This window comes from Phalacrocorax carbo, chromosome 2, assembly GCF_963921805.1.
Source record: "Phalacrocorax carbo chromosome 2, bPhaCar2.1, whole genome shotgun sequence".
Classification (NCBI taxonomy): domain Eukaryota; kingdom Metazoa; phylum Chordata; class Aves; order Suliformes; family Phalacrocoracidae; genus Phalacrocorax; species Phalacrocorax carbo.
In genome coordinates, this window is record NC_087514.1 from 73,765,995 (window position 1) to 73,784,103 (window position 18,109).

The window sequence follows — 18,109 nt, forward strand, 5'->3', positions numbered from 1 at the left end:
CTTTGTGATAAAAACAGCCAGATGATTTCTGGAAATGGATCATCCCCCTGTTACAGACAGCACACTTATAAACCCCAAGCATTCCTAGTAGCAGTTGGCTTGATGCAGAAATGCCACTGGCTCACTGATAACTTCATGTCTGGCTTTCAGAACAAGAGGGTTATCAGCACCAGCTTCCACTGTCCGCTTGCAAAACCTCACCCTCACCTTCGACTTCCTCTAGCTCCTTGATATCTTCAGGCACACAGAGTCCTGGTGACAGACAGTAACCAGATGGTCTTTTACCATGCAGCACTCAGTCTTTTCAGGAATTTAATCTGTTTTCCCAGAATATGCAGCACAGCCCTTAGTTCTAAAGTTGGTGTGCAGGTGGGATTGGATGCCTCTGGCTTTATAAATAGGTCTAACTGTTGGTGGCTTTGGTCCATGTCTGCAACTGAGCCATTTGACTGCTGCTTTAGAAAACCTGACCCCCTGCCTGGGCATTCTTCAGCAATTCTGACCAACTCCGGTGGCTCCTGTGCATCTTCGAGCACCCTGTCAAACAGCTCGGCGTCTCCTAACTCCAACAGCGACATCACTTTCTGCTTTACAATCAGTAGCTTTTACAGCAATTCCTTTTCATTTGTTGTTGTTGCCAGCTATGTACAGCATAGCTTTATGTTGTACACACAGCATACGAGTACGGAGTATGTTGGATCCCCATCCAAGACCATCTTCTGTGCTTGCTCCAATGTCTGTAGAGACCAACAGGACTTCATCACTTTATCAGAAGTTCAATGGGACCGTGATAGAAAAAACCAAAACTGGTTCTACTGCAACCTAGTTTTTCTGTCCAGATTATTGAATGAAGTATAGATTCTTGAAGTTTTGGATATACCTTATCTTTAATTTTAGATTATAATCATGGTTTTGTTTTTTTTGGGAAGGGGTAAATTAAAGCAGAAATATTACCTCAAATCATAACTCTTAGCCTCCTTCCAAGCACTTGCTTTCCTATATTTCTTCTTCTTAAAAAAAACCCCAACCAAACAAGAAAACACAAAGCAAAAAAACTAAGAACACCAAACAAAACAAAACCTGTCTCTCTTCTAGACTTTAAACCCAGATTCTTATTCCCCATATAAGCGCACATATATCCCCCATATAAAAGCACATTAGCTCTAAATCAGAGACCAGCATCCAAAGGCAGAATTTGATTCAAACCTGGTCTGGTATAAACACAGACTGATGGTCTCATTTTTTTCCTGAACCTTAGTTCTTTGACATTTTGTGCTGTAGCAAGGTCGCGGCCTCTTCCTGCTTGGACTGGACACCTAGCTTGTGCTTTCAGACCACAAGAGTGAACTCTAGCTTTCATCTAATTATGGACACCACTAAATACGTATTTGAATCCACAAGCAGGCAATTAGGGATCCAAGTACACAAATACTCTCTGCAAAAAAGGCTGGATGACCTTTTGACAACCTCCTCATTGGATGTGAGGGATGGACAGGGACAGGATCCCACCATGTAGAACCTCAAACAACATGGTGGCAGCAGACGGACCCCTGAACCCCTGTACCTCACTTATTCAGTATATTTTTAAAACAGTTATGCCCTGGTTACACAGACTGCTTTTCTTTCTCACCTTTCCAATAGCATGAGATAAATTAACAGAAAACATGAAGACTGCTGTAACTCTACTGATTATTTAATTAGTCTGTGCTCAGTCATGGCATTTCATGTGTTGCTTTCTTATTCTGTGCAACGAGCAGAGGATTTCAAAATTATATCTAAAGCATCTTCAAAATTACTGTAAGACTTCTATTAATCCTCATAAACTGTGGACATTTTCTTCTGCCTTTCACCCATTTCCATTTATTTTTGAATATTTAGGCAACACCCACCACGCTGCAATCTTGTAACTGGGACAGAAACTTTTAACTTCATTGCTATGAGTGAAGTTCATCATTCTTGTCACTAAAGGGAAAAAAAGGAAGGGTGAGGGAAATAAAGGAAGCAAGCCTGTTTCTGTGGGGAAAAAAATATCCCTCAAAACACAGAGTTTCTTTACATATCCATAATAATTAAAAGCAATACTGAAGAGTAAAGTTAGGGTGAAGAACTAGAAAGTATGGAGATAAAAAAAAGCTGTTTTCTAAACTAGTCTTTCAACAGAGTAACTCTCAAGAGAAGCCAGGGCTACTGTTGGTTTAGGGCCTATACACTACACCATGACAAAAGGGAACACTTTGGGAAAGGTACTGTCAAACAGCTCTAGTTCAGGGGACCCAAGCAGAAATAAACAGTCAGTCCTTAGCACTCAACAATAAGCTGTCTGGATTTCTCAGTATTGTATGTAAAAGCCACACATCACTTACCCATTAAAGTAACTAAAACTTTTGTGACTCATATTTAGTCATTTTTTTGGCAGCTCGGTCTGGCTTGAACCAAGTCAAAACCACTAAGCAGAAATTCACAACCAGGAAACATCAGAGTGAAACAATGCAGAGCTTTCGAAAAAGGAAAGCAACGTCCTCAAGAAATAACTGGTACCTGGGAACTCACTCAACCACCTACACCCCTTACACATACATATATTTCCAACCTATTTTCCCTCCTAGGTCCAAAGCTATTTCTTGAAGAGTGCAGGCAAACAAGTTCACAGGAAACACTCAGAAACCACTCAGTCAAGATGGGCAGCCCTGTGCGGGCGAGCCCTGGGGGTGGAGGAGGCAATGCTGCGCCTAAGGCTGCCATTTACTGCCACAAGCCCTGCAAGCTGGGTTAGGATCACCAGAGGAAAACAGTGAATTACACCAAAGGTGCTGGAGAAATTCAGCCAGAACGTGGAACTAAGGAGAAATCACATTCCTTTATGATTCATGTTAAATGCAGTGAAAACGCAGAGGCTATATTTCACTCCAAAAGGATCTGCAGGACAAGGACACCACAGCACTGAGGCACAAAAATTCTAGACAATGACAACTTTTTTTTTTTTTTTTATAATCTCCATAACTTAACACTGAGTTTAAAGCTTATGGGACCACCTCGGTGCTAACTGTGATATATCTTCAGTGAAGTTTATTAACCTATTCACCAGTACTCTGAGTTTAGTAAAATGCAGCACTGCAATAATACACACAACTGTCACAAAAACATGCAACCAATCGCTATGGTCGTCCAAAAAAAATATAGCAGAAAAACACTCTTACATGACATATTTAATGTTTCTTTTCAGCACCCTCCTCAATGTATTTGGACAAGATTTGTCTGGCTACAGTGTACTTCCAAACCTATCTTTATCTCATTGCACATGCAGATCTATTCAGAAAGTACGTGCTGGCTCCTGGAACTGCAAACCAGCTGACATAATCTTGGAGTTGGAACAAGCTTTGAACTTCCTGAAAGACAATCAAGACAGATTTCTGAAATAAAAACCACATCACACAGAAAAATCATATTATTGTACTAGATGCTAGGATACACTACCCAGAGAGAAACTTCAGCTTCTCACACCAGAAAAATAGTGGGAAAAAAGACCTGATTTCAGAAGACACTCTAAAATCCCTAAAAGCATCTTCTTTAAATAAAGCTTTTAGCTCTATGGCTTACTTCCATACAGTTAGTTTTTGCTGTTGTTGGTGGTGGTGGTTTTTTTGTTTTATATTTATTTTGAACGAGCTGTGACCACATGTTAATAAATGCAACAAGATGAATTTGCCGTTTCCTTATTATGATGCCGTGGACATTGGCACTAAGGCTCTGTTTTATCATTCACTGAATTCAGTGGAACATCTCTAACTTCCAACCATGGACACCAAGCTCTTAAACACAGCACAACTAGAAAAGCCACACCAAGAAAGAGACCACTGTGATCTCCATGAATGCTGGATGCTTCAGGGTATGTACTAGTAACAAGAAAAAAGCAATCAATGTGGAAACAGGTTTTAATTCTTCTCAATCCATACCTGTATGATGTCAAATGAGATCTCAGTAAGATGAAGGCACGTGCAATAGTGTGGTGAGATCACGCGGATGTGACCGGCTTCCCTGGTATCAGCAGATCATTCTGTCAACTATGAGGCTCAGTGGCCTGGACCTTACCTGACACTGGTGCAGAAGAGCTGCAGGGCTATCCAGTGTATGGATTATGAGGCCACTTGCACACTCAGGTAGTACAAACACCTATCAGGCCTCCTTATTTTGAATTTTCAATAGTTGGCTGCAAAACCCAGCTGAATGGCAAAGGCATCATCCAGCCATGCTAGCTGAATGCCGAGCTGATAAGGAAGTAAGCCCCTAGACTGAAGGCCAGACTGTCTATACAGCACCTTTATTTTGCTTTTAGTCTGAATTTTCTGAGAGCATCTCTGGCCAGTTTGCTTTCAGAAACTTCTTTCAGCTGTAAAGAAAATCTCTTTTCTTTCACATGTTTCTGTGTCCTTGCCTTGTTTCATTGTGGTTAAGTGTCTTTCACTTTTGAGTATATACAAGCTACTATTCAAGTACATTTATATTGTACAACCACTGACATAGAACATAATTTGTGGTACTGGTTTGGTTTCTTATACACCCCCAAAAGCTGATATTTTTATACAGTTTAATCTTCAAGTTCTTCATACGAAGCCGCACTTAATATTTGCATCCTTGCTTTCCATAACTTAGCATTTCTGGTTCTTAGAAAATCCTTCTTATTTTTGTATTTGTTTTACTCCTCAATTTGCAGTTTGAGTTTTGGCTGCTAAATACACCAAAGTGACATTTTTGAAGACAGCTATATACGTCAGTCTAAGAAAATTCAAATGAGCAATCCACCACAACTATGCATTCATTAGCGCTCTCTATTTACTGTGAGACCATCCAGCAGCAAAGATCCCTTGGTGTGACTGTTCTCCCCTTGCTCATAGCCTCTCAAAATACTCCCGATTTGCAGCCTGGGCCTTCTGGTTAGATGAAGATTGCATGCATTCATTTGGGCCACAACACAGTACATCAGCTTTCTAATCCAGTAACGCACCTTTTCCGCATCACTCTTAAAACCCTGCCTTTGCCAGCAACCTTTTAAGTGCAAAGAACAAAATTTAAACCTCTGTTTACCTGTTTAACTCCAAAATATCAGATAGCTAAAAATTGTTTCCAGCCAACTGACCTAAAGGTATGACCATCTCACTGTTTATTCCATAGCTACTAATCCCACTCTAAGAACTTTTTTTGCTCCGTGCCCTTTGATATTTATAAATTTCTGGTGAAAGCTTTAAAATGCCTTTTTTTTCTTAGAATTACAGATTTTCAGTATAATCTACATGAAAAGCTAGACAATGGAGAGACTATCAATATGTGAATTTTCTAACTCATCCTGCCCAGCGGTGAGTATTAATACCCCCCTTAATTTTCCTGCATAACATGCAAGAATTGGGACCAAACTGAGAAACATGTTCCAAGACACTTAACACAGCAAGTTGCTGCAGATCTGTGAGAGCTGCAGAGCAATAGAAACAACTTTTGGATGCATTTCCTTTACCTCTCAGGATGTAGTTCTGATAATTCTGGTCAGCCTCTGCTCCCACTTTGATTAAGCAAGTCAGACCTTCAGCGACCACAAACTCATGAACCAAGTCCTTGTCATCCTGCCATGGGAGAAAGGAAAAGCTGTGTTAGAATTTTGAAAGACAAAGAAAGAGGATGTATCATAATGTAAAACCAAATGCATACCTGAAACATTGACTTTATGTTTCAGATTACGTAAGCAAATTTATGCAAAAGTTGTTATACAGAAGACCAGAAGCAGAAGTCTGAATTTTGAAATCAGAATTAAATATATTGATGCAAAGCAAAAAAAAGTCAAGCTTTTACCTTTAAGTCAACTACAGAAGATTAATATCCATAAAACATTACTTTTTTTTTCCCCCATTAAGGGCTTGCAGACATTCTACCTGATATTAAAATCTAATCATATCACACAAACAGACATCCTTAAAGCCTTAAAGTGTCAGTATCAACAGAAGGCCATCTATATGCCTTAGCCTAATTCCAGTTTCAGTATTTGAAGTGCATACAACAAAACTTTTTAGATTGTTGTTTACTGCAAAGTAATATTATATTCTTTATCTTAACTTAAGGGTAATTCATTTTATTTAGAACGGGAAAGTATAGTGCTGAATATAAGGACACTAGCAGATAATATTCCCACATCATGATGGCAAACACAGTGAATGTAAGAGAAAATACTCCTTCGTATTTGATGGGAGTTAAACTTGGTAAAGCGACTCACTTTTTTTTTAACCACTAGTCCTTTACTCAGGGCAGCAGAATGAACCCACATCACACACCAGGGACAGGAGGGCTTTGCTGGGCGCTACATGCATAATACTATGCCAAGGGACTATTTAGCACCACATCTAAAGCTTGCCGTCTCCTCTTACAGAAGGCTCACATAGGCTCACAAAAGGCTACTAAAAAGTTGATTAAGCAGCACTTAACGAATGAGCCATAAAAATTAGGCACAAACCCCATTTAAAATATTAATGGAAGAAAAGTACTCTGTGGACAAAATCATCAGAGTTGCAGAGTCCCTTCTTTTCATTATTTTTAACATATGTTTTCATACACAACAGTGTATTAGACAGAAATTTGAGCTTTCCAACAACACAGCCCCAAGAAGCCAAGATCCAGACAGCAGATAGTTTTGTTGAGAGCGATTTCTGAATTCACCACATACACAGAGAAAACTGGCAAGGGAAATAAAATAATCAAGTCCCTTTTAGTGTGGCAATTCACTTATTGCAAAGTTCTTTCAGCCTGACAGACTATTTCTTATGAATTTCCTTCTTCCACCAGAACTAAGTTACAGAATTCTTAAAGGCTGACCAGATGGGATAGTTAAAATTGTAAGGTGATCTAGCAATTTGTAAGAAATGTAAAAACTATGAGAAAAATCTGTTTAATGTTTCAGGAGAAGGTCAAATTTGTTAAAACAATTTAAATATATATTCTACAGTCATCTATAGATACACAAATTTATCACATGATAAAGGTGATTTATTCTTAAAAAAGTATATAAAGAGGAAGCATACAGTAATTCCCCACATCTTTGCAAAAGTATACAGTAAAACTCAAAAATAGTAAGATAAAATCCTCTGCTGTGCACACTTGAACTAAAAATTTAATTTATTTCTTCGTCTCAATGCTTTAGTTTTTGAGGGTGTTATTTTTTTCTTTAGATAGATAAAAGCCTTGATAATGTTTTCAAAGAGCTAGGAAGTTTACAGACTCCCATGTTGGACCTGGGCACTACGGACACAAGCACTCTGTTTTATGAAGGCAAAAAAATTCCTCTATCTATCCGTTTGCCATACTCAAACGACGATGGGATTACTAGTAGAGAAGAAGAAGAGTACACAGTCTACCTGTTAATACCGATGGACTAATTACATCCTGAATTCCTCTGTTGCACACAACAGTGTTTTAAAGGTGCATGCACAGGTCCCCCTCCACTGCGGCCCACCAGGGAATCCCCTTTGCGGTTCCAGAAGAGAACTGAAGAATTAAGACGGCTGTTTACGCTGAGCAGCTAAGGACCTTTTTACAGCAAGGAACCTCTGGCTGGCAGAGAGGCTGCTGCACCTTTGGCCAAGCCACTGACCTAAAGGGCATAGCCCGATGCACAGGACAGGGGCCTGGGAAGGGGCACAGTCAGCCAGGACACGTGGACCTCTGCCTGTCCCATCCTGAACAGTGACCTCTGGCAAAGTCCTTCCCAAATGCCATCACTTAGAGGACCGAACTCTTAATTTGGAAGGAGTTTATCTCAAGTTAATTTGCACAGCAAGTGGTACCAAAATTCACAAGGTGAACTTCCAGAACAACATTTTACAACAAATGGAGTCCTGGAAAAATCAGAAAAGGACACAAGAAGAAATGCTTTCTGATGGTCAAAGCTATATCTCAGGTTCATTCCCCTCAAATTTGGGGTACTTGATTTAAAATCAAGCAACTACAAATAAATACATAAATAAATATGCATGCATGCAATACATAGATCCAAATCACACTGGATAGCAAGCAACATTCAAGCTCACCTTGTTTGGTGGAGAGCCACCTCCAACAGAGCAGGGAGGCAGAACCATACCCGGAGACCCCAGAGGAGTCTCCTCCGACGCCACCCCTCAGAGCCAGGCAGCTGCTCCCTCCCATACATCCCTTTGCATATGGTGTTTTTAACTCAAAGAAACTTGAGTAATCTCTTGTCCTTTGAAAATTTTGAATCTTGTTTCTCCTAAAACTCAAGACAGAGGAACACATCCCTGGAATTTGTCAGCTAAGCTTAAAGAAAAGTATATTCAGGGTTCAGGTACACTAGGGCTACACACCATGGCAATTCACAAGGAGCTTGCACACCGAGGAAGTAAGTTATCCTGTATGCCAAGGTCAGTGGTTAAAAACTCCCTGCTACTAAAGAAAGAAGGTGCCAAATTCTCCCAACCCAGAGTGGGCAGTGGTAGGAGCAAGGGCAAGGGACAGAAGGGACAGGTGCACACAGAATTTAGAAAAAGTAACAGAAATCGGTAACATAGTGCAGAGTCAAGAAATCTGTGGGGAAAGCATCCTCCAAATTAGTTTTTCTTCAAATCTGATGACAAATAGATGCATATTTTCTTGGGCAACACCACTGTCTAATTTATGAGAAACAAGATATAAAACAATATAAACTACCAGTTACTTTTTCTGATGGTAACGATGTCCTAGTTCAGAGCACACCTCCTTGTTCTTTAAATACCTTTTGTTGATACCTGAGTAGACATGTTGGTTTTGCATCAAGTGTGTTTGCATCATCCTTGCGTTGAGGAAAAAAAAAAACCAACTACTCTGGATTGACTCTCAGTCAAATAAGCAAGACTGAAAAAACAGGAAAAAGGAGGAATAACTGTGGTCTGTGGATTTTGACGTTTGTTAATAGACCTAACATGCCTGTTTGGGAAAAATAGAAGACATTTGGATAAAACAAACAAAAAAAAATGTCCCTATGCTAGAGAAGTTAACAGTAGTTCAGCTTTAGAGACCTTCAGGTAGAATCCAAAAACAAAAGAAACTTTTTAACAGTACATAGCCATTAAGGGCTGCTGACGTTCAGTGACAGATGAAAGCTGAAAACTAAAATACCCATTATAACTTTAAGACGTGAATGCATATCAGAGCATCACCTGGGGAAAAATTAGCATTTAATTCTCAAAACACCTAATGCTAAAGATCTGTTTTATGTTGGTGACTTTTTTTTTAAAAAACAAACAAAACACAAACAAACAAACAAACCCAACAAAAAAAAAAACCACCCAAAACCAAGGACCTTCGCAAAGCAAATTGTGAGATCTGCCTTCTGGAACTTTTTCAAAGCATCCAAAGGAGTAAACCACTACAGCATACAGTCATCCTTGACTGAAAGGAGATATATTGCAGGGCAAAGCAGAGGAAATGAAGGGGATGAGGGACTCCAACCAGACTGCTTTTGGAAAGCACCAAATAAACAAATCAAACCTGAATTAAAAAAGGCTTTTAAGGTACTTCTCCTTTCCTAAATAAAAGGGAAAAAGAAGGTGTAATGAAGCAGAGTACAAACACATCACACTCTAGACATAAATCTGAACTCAGGACATTATCTATCCCATCATACATACACGATGAGAGGAAAGAAGCAAACATCTGGAATGTGCAAAGAAAGATGAAAGGCATCCAAGCCCATACGTTCTACATTGAAAGGAGAATGTTTACATCAATTTTGGTCTAGGATAATCTTTTCAGACCCATTAACTCACTGACTTGCCAAGTTAGGTGACCTCAAGAGTAAAGGCTACTCTCTAGCAGTGGTAAGAGGTTCAGGTTTCCAGGAAAAGAGCATTCATTGTATGGAATATGTGGTGTGTGTGACAATGATATGTACAAGTAGCTGCCGCATTTGTGTGATAACAGTTAAAAGGAGGCAGGGAAAGGTTGTCATTTGCTATGGAAATGGACTCCTCAGCTAATATTGCAAAGATTTATGACCCCTTAATCATCAGGCATTAAAGCACTGATGAGAAAAGCAGCAAAACAGGCAAAGCTCTCTAAGCTTCCTGCTAAGCTCCTGCAACCATAAAGATTGTGCAGTGACACAAAGGCTGGCTACTTAAAGTCTTTATGAAAGGATACCAGTGGCCTCGTCAGGTAACTATATTTCATGCATTCATTCACAGATTTGGAAGAGATTGTCTCTTCCTTTCTTCAGCCGTCTCGGAAGGAAAAACAAGACAGCGTACGTCGCTTTGTAATAGAGCTCTATTTTTGCCCAATGTGTAATGAAAAATATAATAACTATTTTCAAATTGGTGAGTTTAAAGCTAGCTTATGTGCTTGACAAAATGCAGAAATCATACTTTCACCTGCATAACTAAGCCTAGCTATGAAAAGACGCCACAAACTTGTGATCAAGCAATCTATACAGTACGCTCATGTGCCATTAGCAGAGTAAGAAATGTAGGTTCCCTTCTTTCCCACCCACTCTGTCTCTGTAGCATTTGATGTATTCTCTAATGCAGTTTGAAGGTGGAGACTGAAGACATTTTTCCAAGGAATGGCACTTCGCGAGAATGCATCTTATCTTATGCGCAGCTTCCACGTGCAAAGACAAATTGTTTACATACCATTAAAGATAAATCTTTCTGAAGCCTATTTCTGTGGGCCATATGTTTGAAAACTTTTACCCAAAGCATTATTTTAATGCCACAAGAAAGTTGCTTTGCTTTCTAATAAGAATCAAGGTTTTGGAACACAGTTTCTCAGGGGCAAGATTTTTTAGTTTGGGGTTTTTGTTTGTGTTTTTTTTTAACTAACAAGCACTGGTGAAAGCTCGATTCCAAGTATTTGGGGAAACTGGATCAGTAACTGAATATTCACATTTGGATATGGACATACATATTTCTCTCTTACGTGGCTAACAGCTGTGCAGAGCACTGTCTTTCCAAGAAATCAGAACAAGATGCTCGTCTGTAAGATTTCCACCAAGGACAAACTAATTTTTGTTTTTTTCCTTCCTTTCATAAACTATCCCATTGTTTCTGGTTGCTTGAGCATTTCCAAATTTAATCCTATGCTGTACAATCCTCTCCTTTTTCTGTTACAAAGTTAAACATTACACATTTTATAATGTTCATTTCTTTAAATAAGGAACCGTGGGGTCCCCAGCCTGTGCTCTCCACATGACTCGTTACTGAGTGAGCCAGCAATCACATTCTGTACTGACCAAACCTTCCAAAATGCAAAAGTTGCAATAATCCAGCCTAGAAGCGCGAGCAGCACAGGTAGCCGGGGTACCAGTCACAGCCACAACAATTCTTGCTAAGCTTTGCCTACTGGCATACAGGAGGGACCTGCACTCACACTGAGCGCCAGCAGCGAATGCACTTCACCCTCTGGTTGAGGAAGAGCTTCCCTCTCTGCTTTGTCACTCTACAACAGCCCTCTTAAGAGAGATTTAAACTCTAATTCTCAGGACAGCTCTGATTTGTCTGTACACCAAAAACGGTAACTTCACAAAGATACACTGTATTCATGTTTTAATGTTGTGATAATTCACCTAGGCAAACGACAAGATGAATATTGCCAATTCACTGTGCAATGTAGCATAAGAGAGAAAATGTAAACTCTACTGGATTCAAAGAGGAGGAATACCCTCCTCTGCTGCCTGAAATCTAGCCTGGCCCCAGAAATAAACACTACTACTTTTTAGGAGGGGGAGTTAAGGAAATCTCTATTCATTGCTATATTCATCCATCAAATAGTATGCTGGGAAAGTATGCTGTCCCTACTCTACATCAAAACATTGGAGTCAGGTCTCCTTGGAAACCCCTCTTCCTCAGATGACCCTGCCAGGAGTATGTGCTGCACAGCAAGGAGGCGGAACTGAAAAAGAAACCCCAGATGATTACCCTCAATATGAAAAAAAATAAAGTAACATGGAAAAATATATGGAACACTGAAATGCCAGCACACTTGCAGAAAGTCCCCCCCAAAATATAAATGAACTTTTTAAATCTGAAAAGATATTTTTTCACCCTTTCTTTTTTTTTAAATCTCCTGCAAAGTCAAGATAGGATCACAAAGTTCAGCTGGTTTTAGGAGGATTAAGGGTTAGGGATTAGCCTTCATTCATTTGGGGATGTAAATTAGCGGCAGAGGGACAGCAGCTGACTGGTGAGGAAAGGGAGGAAGGAGGAGGCAGGTCAAAGAGCAAACCATGCACGACTGCAGGCTTTTGCTGGTATAAATCTCAAATGACAATACATCTGGCGCTCCACCACGAGAAAGTAAAATGCAGGGCTATTGCCCAATATACTTGAAAAGCCTCTTCTGTTACTAAGCGAATAAAGGTAGAGTGATAAAATCGGGGTTTGTGTTAGCAATAAATAGCATCAATGATGGGTACGTCCCCATGTATTCCATCCTTCCTACTCCTAATACCTCAAGGAGATTAGAAATCTACTGGTCTTCTTTCCTAAGCATTCCTCCAGCTTGGCAAACCCTCATGTATACAAAAGAAACCCAGAACAAGCCCACATCTTGCTCCTAACCTGTCTGCCCTGGGCAGCAGTAGAAATGTAGCAGTGCAGGGCTATGACCAGAATGTACTTCCATTACCTGAAAGCCTTCAGGTCCACAGGCTTCCCATAGGATTTCCAACGCTTATATGACGTTCTGCCCTGGTAACAAGGGGAAATTAACAGCCAGTTCTTCTCAGCCCTCCTTTCAGCTGCCTAGCTCTGCAACCCCAGAGTCTGCATTAGAAATATACCACAATAAAGTCTCCACAATAATATTTTTAACGATTGTACCTGCCTTCAGCGTGCATCACATCTGCTAAAGTTCCCAGCAAAATAACTGCTCCCACTGACAAGACTACAGTAATGTAGTAATATGAGTTATGCCGTGCTCTATTAGAAAAAGAAATCCCAGACCATTTCTGAAGTCCAGCTTTTTTACTGGCTAAGCAACAGGTTGCATTTTATAGATCAAGATTGGCCTGCAATGTTTGCAGTTTGAAAAGCTCATTTTGGCTTGAAAACTGAGTAAACATAGTCAACAAGTGATTGAAGGAACATGGACTGCCAAGACATAATTTATAGTTACTTTCCCACACTTCAAACTACAGTTCTCTTCCTTGGACTCCAAAATTATTGATATAATTAAAGTACTGGATTGGCAATCCAGAAGTGCCTGATACTACCTAATTCAATTGTCACTGTTTATTTCAGTCCATTTTAAAAGCCAAGTCATCTATTGCAAACAAAACTGGAAAGAAATAATTCCAAACACACATATATACACATACATACATAAACTTAAGTCCTATGAGTCCCTCAAGACTGTATTGCTATTTCAACCTAAATTACTTAAGCCGCTAAAAAAACCAATTTTATGTATGGACCAGATAAGCCGGTGGTTAAGCAGGCAAGTCTTGCATTAATCCCTGAAACCGCTGCTCTGCTTTGAGTCAGGACACTACTTTTAGAAGGTGAACCAACACAGCTCTCAGGGGTAGCAGAGAAAAGTCTTCTGCTGTCACAAAGGGTCCATCTCTCTGAGACAAGTATTTTCACTCCCTGATACCTGGCAACTCAGAAACTACCCCAGTGTCCTGGTTTCAGCTGGGGTAGAGTTAAATTTCTTCGTAGTAGCCAGTATGAGACTATGTTTTGGATTTTTGCTGGAAACAGTGGTGATAATGTGGAGATGTTTTAGTCGTTGCTAAGTAGCGCTTACACTGGTCAAGGACTTTTTCAGCTCCCCAGGCTCTGCCGGGTGCACAAGAAGCCGGGAGGGGGCACAGCCAGGACAGCTGACCCAAACTGACCAAAGGGATATTCCATATCATATGACGTCATGCTCAGTATATAAAGCTGGGGGAAGAAGGAAGAAGGGGGGGGGGGGGGGGGGGGCGTTTGGAGTGATGGCGTTTGTCTTCCCAAGTAACTGTTATGTTGGAGCCGTGCTTTCCTGGAGCTGGCTGAACACCTGCCTGCCCATGGGAAGTGGTGAATGAGTTCCTTGTTTTGCTTTGCTTCTGTGCACAGCTTTTGCTTTACCTATTAAACTGTCTTTATCTCAACCCATGAGTTGCCTCACTTTTACTTTCCTATTCTCTCCCCTGTCCCACCAGGGGGGAGTGAGCGAGCGGCTGCGTGGTGCTTGGGTGCTGACTGGGGCTAAACCACGACACCCAGATAAGGCAACTTCAGTTGCTGTCTTCCTTCCCCCATGTTCCCACCAGCACACCCAGAAGATGAACACCTTGAGAACAAGGGTGTCCTGGACTGCGATGTCCAAAAACTGCAGTAGCTGCCAGAGGTAACTGAGGCAGTGGCAGAAGCGTTTTAGTGGTGAAGAGTTTGATGAGGACCAAGAAGCCAGTTTGTGCTTCAGTGGAAGCTCCCTCACCTTGCTACCCGTGTTGATTGCAAATGCACTTCAGTCGCTTTACTGCCCTCACCAGCTGTGCCACAGCTTCCACTCCTCTGCCCTCCAAGCTTTTTCCTACACTTCTCCATGCTGACTCCACACTCATCTGCTTCTCTCTCCCAGCCTTTACATGTTCCCAACTCATTACATGTACATCTGGGTAGAAGCATGACCATAACGTGACATACAGACATCAGTATTTTAACACTGTTCCCTTTTTTCCTATTCTTGCATCTATTTATATGGAGTAACAGTTTACAATAGCATGCATGGAAATGACCATCCCCCTTTACTTTCAGCGGGGTAATATATTTAAGTAACCTACAAGGCAAAAGTATGTGTTCTAGTGATGATTACAATGAAAATTCACCTTCAAGCATCAATTCCATTGCATATCCTTGCCATGTGTCAGTTGCCTAAGTGGCAATCACCAAATGGCAGCAAATTTTTTTGCCAGCCTTTTAAGCACACCGTGCCGGCTAATGAAGTATTAAAAAATAACTTTTCTTTCTTTCCAAGGTGAAAACATTTCAAATACAGGTCACTCCATTGCTTATTATGGATTTCCACCTTGACACCAATAAAGAGATACAGAAATTCACCCAAAAGCAAAGTGTTTGATTTACAGCCATTAATACCCTGCAGTCTCCCTTTTGAAATATCCTCAGTCCAGAAAATAATAATGTTGTCTATAATAAAGTTTTTATACTTTATTGTATATATTATATATATATAGAATAAAATTATTAATAAAGTATATAAATAATGTTGTTTCTCAAGAACACATTTTGTATTGCGCTAAAAATACCAGCAAAACAAATACGGCATTTGCTGGTGTTTCCCGTTAGCAAAGCAGAGAAGCTGCAACACTTATTATTTCACACCTCCTTTACACAGGGACACATTTTAAATTGTATGCCTTTCTGCAGTTTCTTTTGGATAGTTGAAAGAATACCTGGGGTAAAAATAAATGTTTTAATAGTTAACATTACTTTACAAATTAAAATGTGTGAAAATATATCCAGTATTTAATACCTTGAAAAAAGACCTTTGTATAAGTAACTTTTCGGTAATACAAAGACTTCTCAAAGTCTTTCTCAAATTTGTCAAATTCCTCAAGTGTTAGGTATGCAGATACCCAAGATATTCAGCATTAGCCATGTATCTGTCCCAGTAGCTGTCCTACAGCATATAAAGGAAATTTCGGCAAAATAAGTAACAGATAAGAATCAAATTTGGCTTTATTACATTTGTTGATGTTCCTCAGAGTCAAATCAGTGTTTATCAGACACAGATAAGGTATGTTTAGAGCACCAAGTTCCAGCCAACAAAACCAGAAGAAATAGTATGGCAGAAGGCAGACAACAAATATTGCATACATTTATGAAAATATTTAAATGTTTAAAACTTCCTTAGCAATCTCTTTTCTATTTTCCTTTTTTTAAAAAAATTAGTCTTGTCTAGTAAAATTTTAACTTTTTAGAATAATTGCTCCTTCCTACTGGGCATCCATGAAAAAAACATTAATTTAAAACCTGAAAACGTTCAGCTCATATTTGTATTATTTTATCAAGATCCAATATGTCATTTATTACCACCCATTTCCAATTCATTTATGACTTTTTCTTCCTTAGTGAGATGCATCTGATTTGTATATGAATGAAGAATATATGAATGAAGAATTGGTCCTTTAAGGTATCTTGAGTTTCCTTTCATAAAGGGTCTTTTCCCTTTTGGATATATACAACAAATTCTTAGAAGACCAAGAAGAAAAATCAGCCTACAGTCTTTCATGTTTATACTTTTCTAATAGATGATGAGACTGTAAAAGGTACATATTGCCACTTACATGTAAGGAAGGAAATAGAAGTTTGCACTACTAAGATGAAAAGAAAGGTATCTTCAGTGGATGTAACTGAGATCCCCAACCGCTCACTCATCTCTTAAGTTGATTAAAGGCAAATTAAAATTTAGAGAGGGAAGGATGCTTAGCCTGTACAGCAAAGCTGCTCCCGTGCCACAATTATGTTCTTACTTTAACTCTGCTTTCTTCAGATGCCAAGATCAAATTACTGTGATTCTGTCTGATCTTCACCACCATCTTCCCCAAGAAACTTCTGTTTCCCCTTTAATCTGAACATGGTGTCTTGCTTCTTCAGTGACTTTGGGCATACGTTACTCCCTTCACATAACCTGCCTGATTCCTGTATCAGATGAGGGAGCTGCTGGTAAAAGCCACCTTACTGTGACACTATAATGCATGCTTCCAGTAATCTCACTGCACTTAAGCTTGCAGTTGCATGATGCCACGTTCAACTGAGAAAGATCCCAGAATTACCATCAGATTCTACCACGGACAACGGTGGGCTACCTGTCTGGGCTGTACAGAGCAATGAAGTGATGCATTCTGTCTTTCAGGACGGGGAACTGAACTGTACTTCAATGCTTAAAACAGGTCGAAAGAAAGAACATGGAAGAAAAAAAAAACAACTCTGCTACTATTTCAGCAAGTTGAACCTTTTGGAAGTAACTTTCTGCTTTCAGTATTTTATTATTTCAGTTAATGAAGGAGCAGATAATTACAGGATCTTTTTCCCCAGATAACTTTTTGTGGCCTGCGAGTGCAAGAAGCAAGCAAGCAAAAGTAAGTCACACCTCAGTATCAGATTAATCTACACAATTATTAGCCACAAAAGCTTTGGTTGCCTCCCCCTATAAAGACAAAGCATTTAGCAGGAAATGAACAAAAAAAGTCCTGCTGTCTCTGTTTACTACAGCCCACCCACCTGTATACTCTCAACCACCAGGTAAAAATAACACGGAAACTAAAGACAATTTATGCCACTGACTTGATGGGGACAGAACATCATCTTTTGCACCTTGAGTAGACAGCAGATACGTCAATATACTGTGGTTTTTTCCTCCCAGTTAATAGCAGAATTAAAAATTCCTAGAAAAGTCACCTCAACCAGACCTTACCAGGGATATTCTTCACGGCAGCTTAAGCAACAGATCATGCATTGTTTTACATACTTGAGGAAGCTGAAGTAGATAGGCTCCATACAAAATGAGGTTTCCTGTTTCAATTCAAAGATTCACACAGATTAAAGAATGAATAATGGTGGCTTCCCAAGTTTTCAGGCTATCATTGTGGTGGAAGTAGTTGATGTTTTATAGTCTCATTAATATCTGTTTAGATCTCAGCCTGTAATATTGTCTAGGCATGAAGAATACACTCTATTTGCCAATGAAATTAAGAAACTGACTTTGACATCTAGAGTGTCACACCTCTTATTTATAACCTCTAAAAGTAATGAGACATACCCTTTGTAAAACAGAATTAAACAGAAATGTAAACTGCTACATGGAACTATGGTGAATTTGATTTGGGAAGGAAATGAAGGTTTCTCTCTTTTTCATTACTTAATCAAGAACCCTTCCAAGAGGGCTCTTGAAGGGGAGGTAGCAGCCTGCCTCACAAGTGATGACAGCAGCCCCTAAATCAAGTCTAATACAGCTTCAAACCCTAAGGAGTCATCAGTCATGCTTGCAAGAGGGGAAGAAGCAGCCTCCTTCCTTGAGATCAATGAGGCAAACACAGAATACTCCTTCTGCTCTCCTAAGGATGATTGATGACTCC

General features: G+C 39.8%; 1 protein-coding gene across 10 annotated transcripts in view; it reads right to left on the reverse strand.

Annotated features, from left to right (window-relative positions):
- The window catches only part of FHOD3 (formin homology 2 domain containing 3), a 409,609-nt gene that overhangs the window by 196,023 nt on the left and 195,477 nt on the right, over positions 1–18,109 (reverse strand). For all 10 annotated transcript variants that reach the window (XM_064443292.1, XM_064443290.1, XM_064443289.1 and 7 more), the window contains exon 5: positions 5,507–5,612. In XM_064443292.1, coding sequence (XP_064299362.1) covers positions 5,507–5,612 — 106 coding nt within the window. The remainder of the gene's footprint in view (positions 1–5,506; positions 5,613–18,109) is intronic.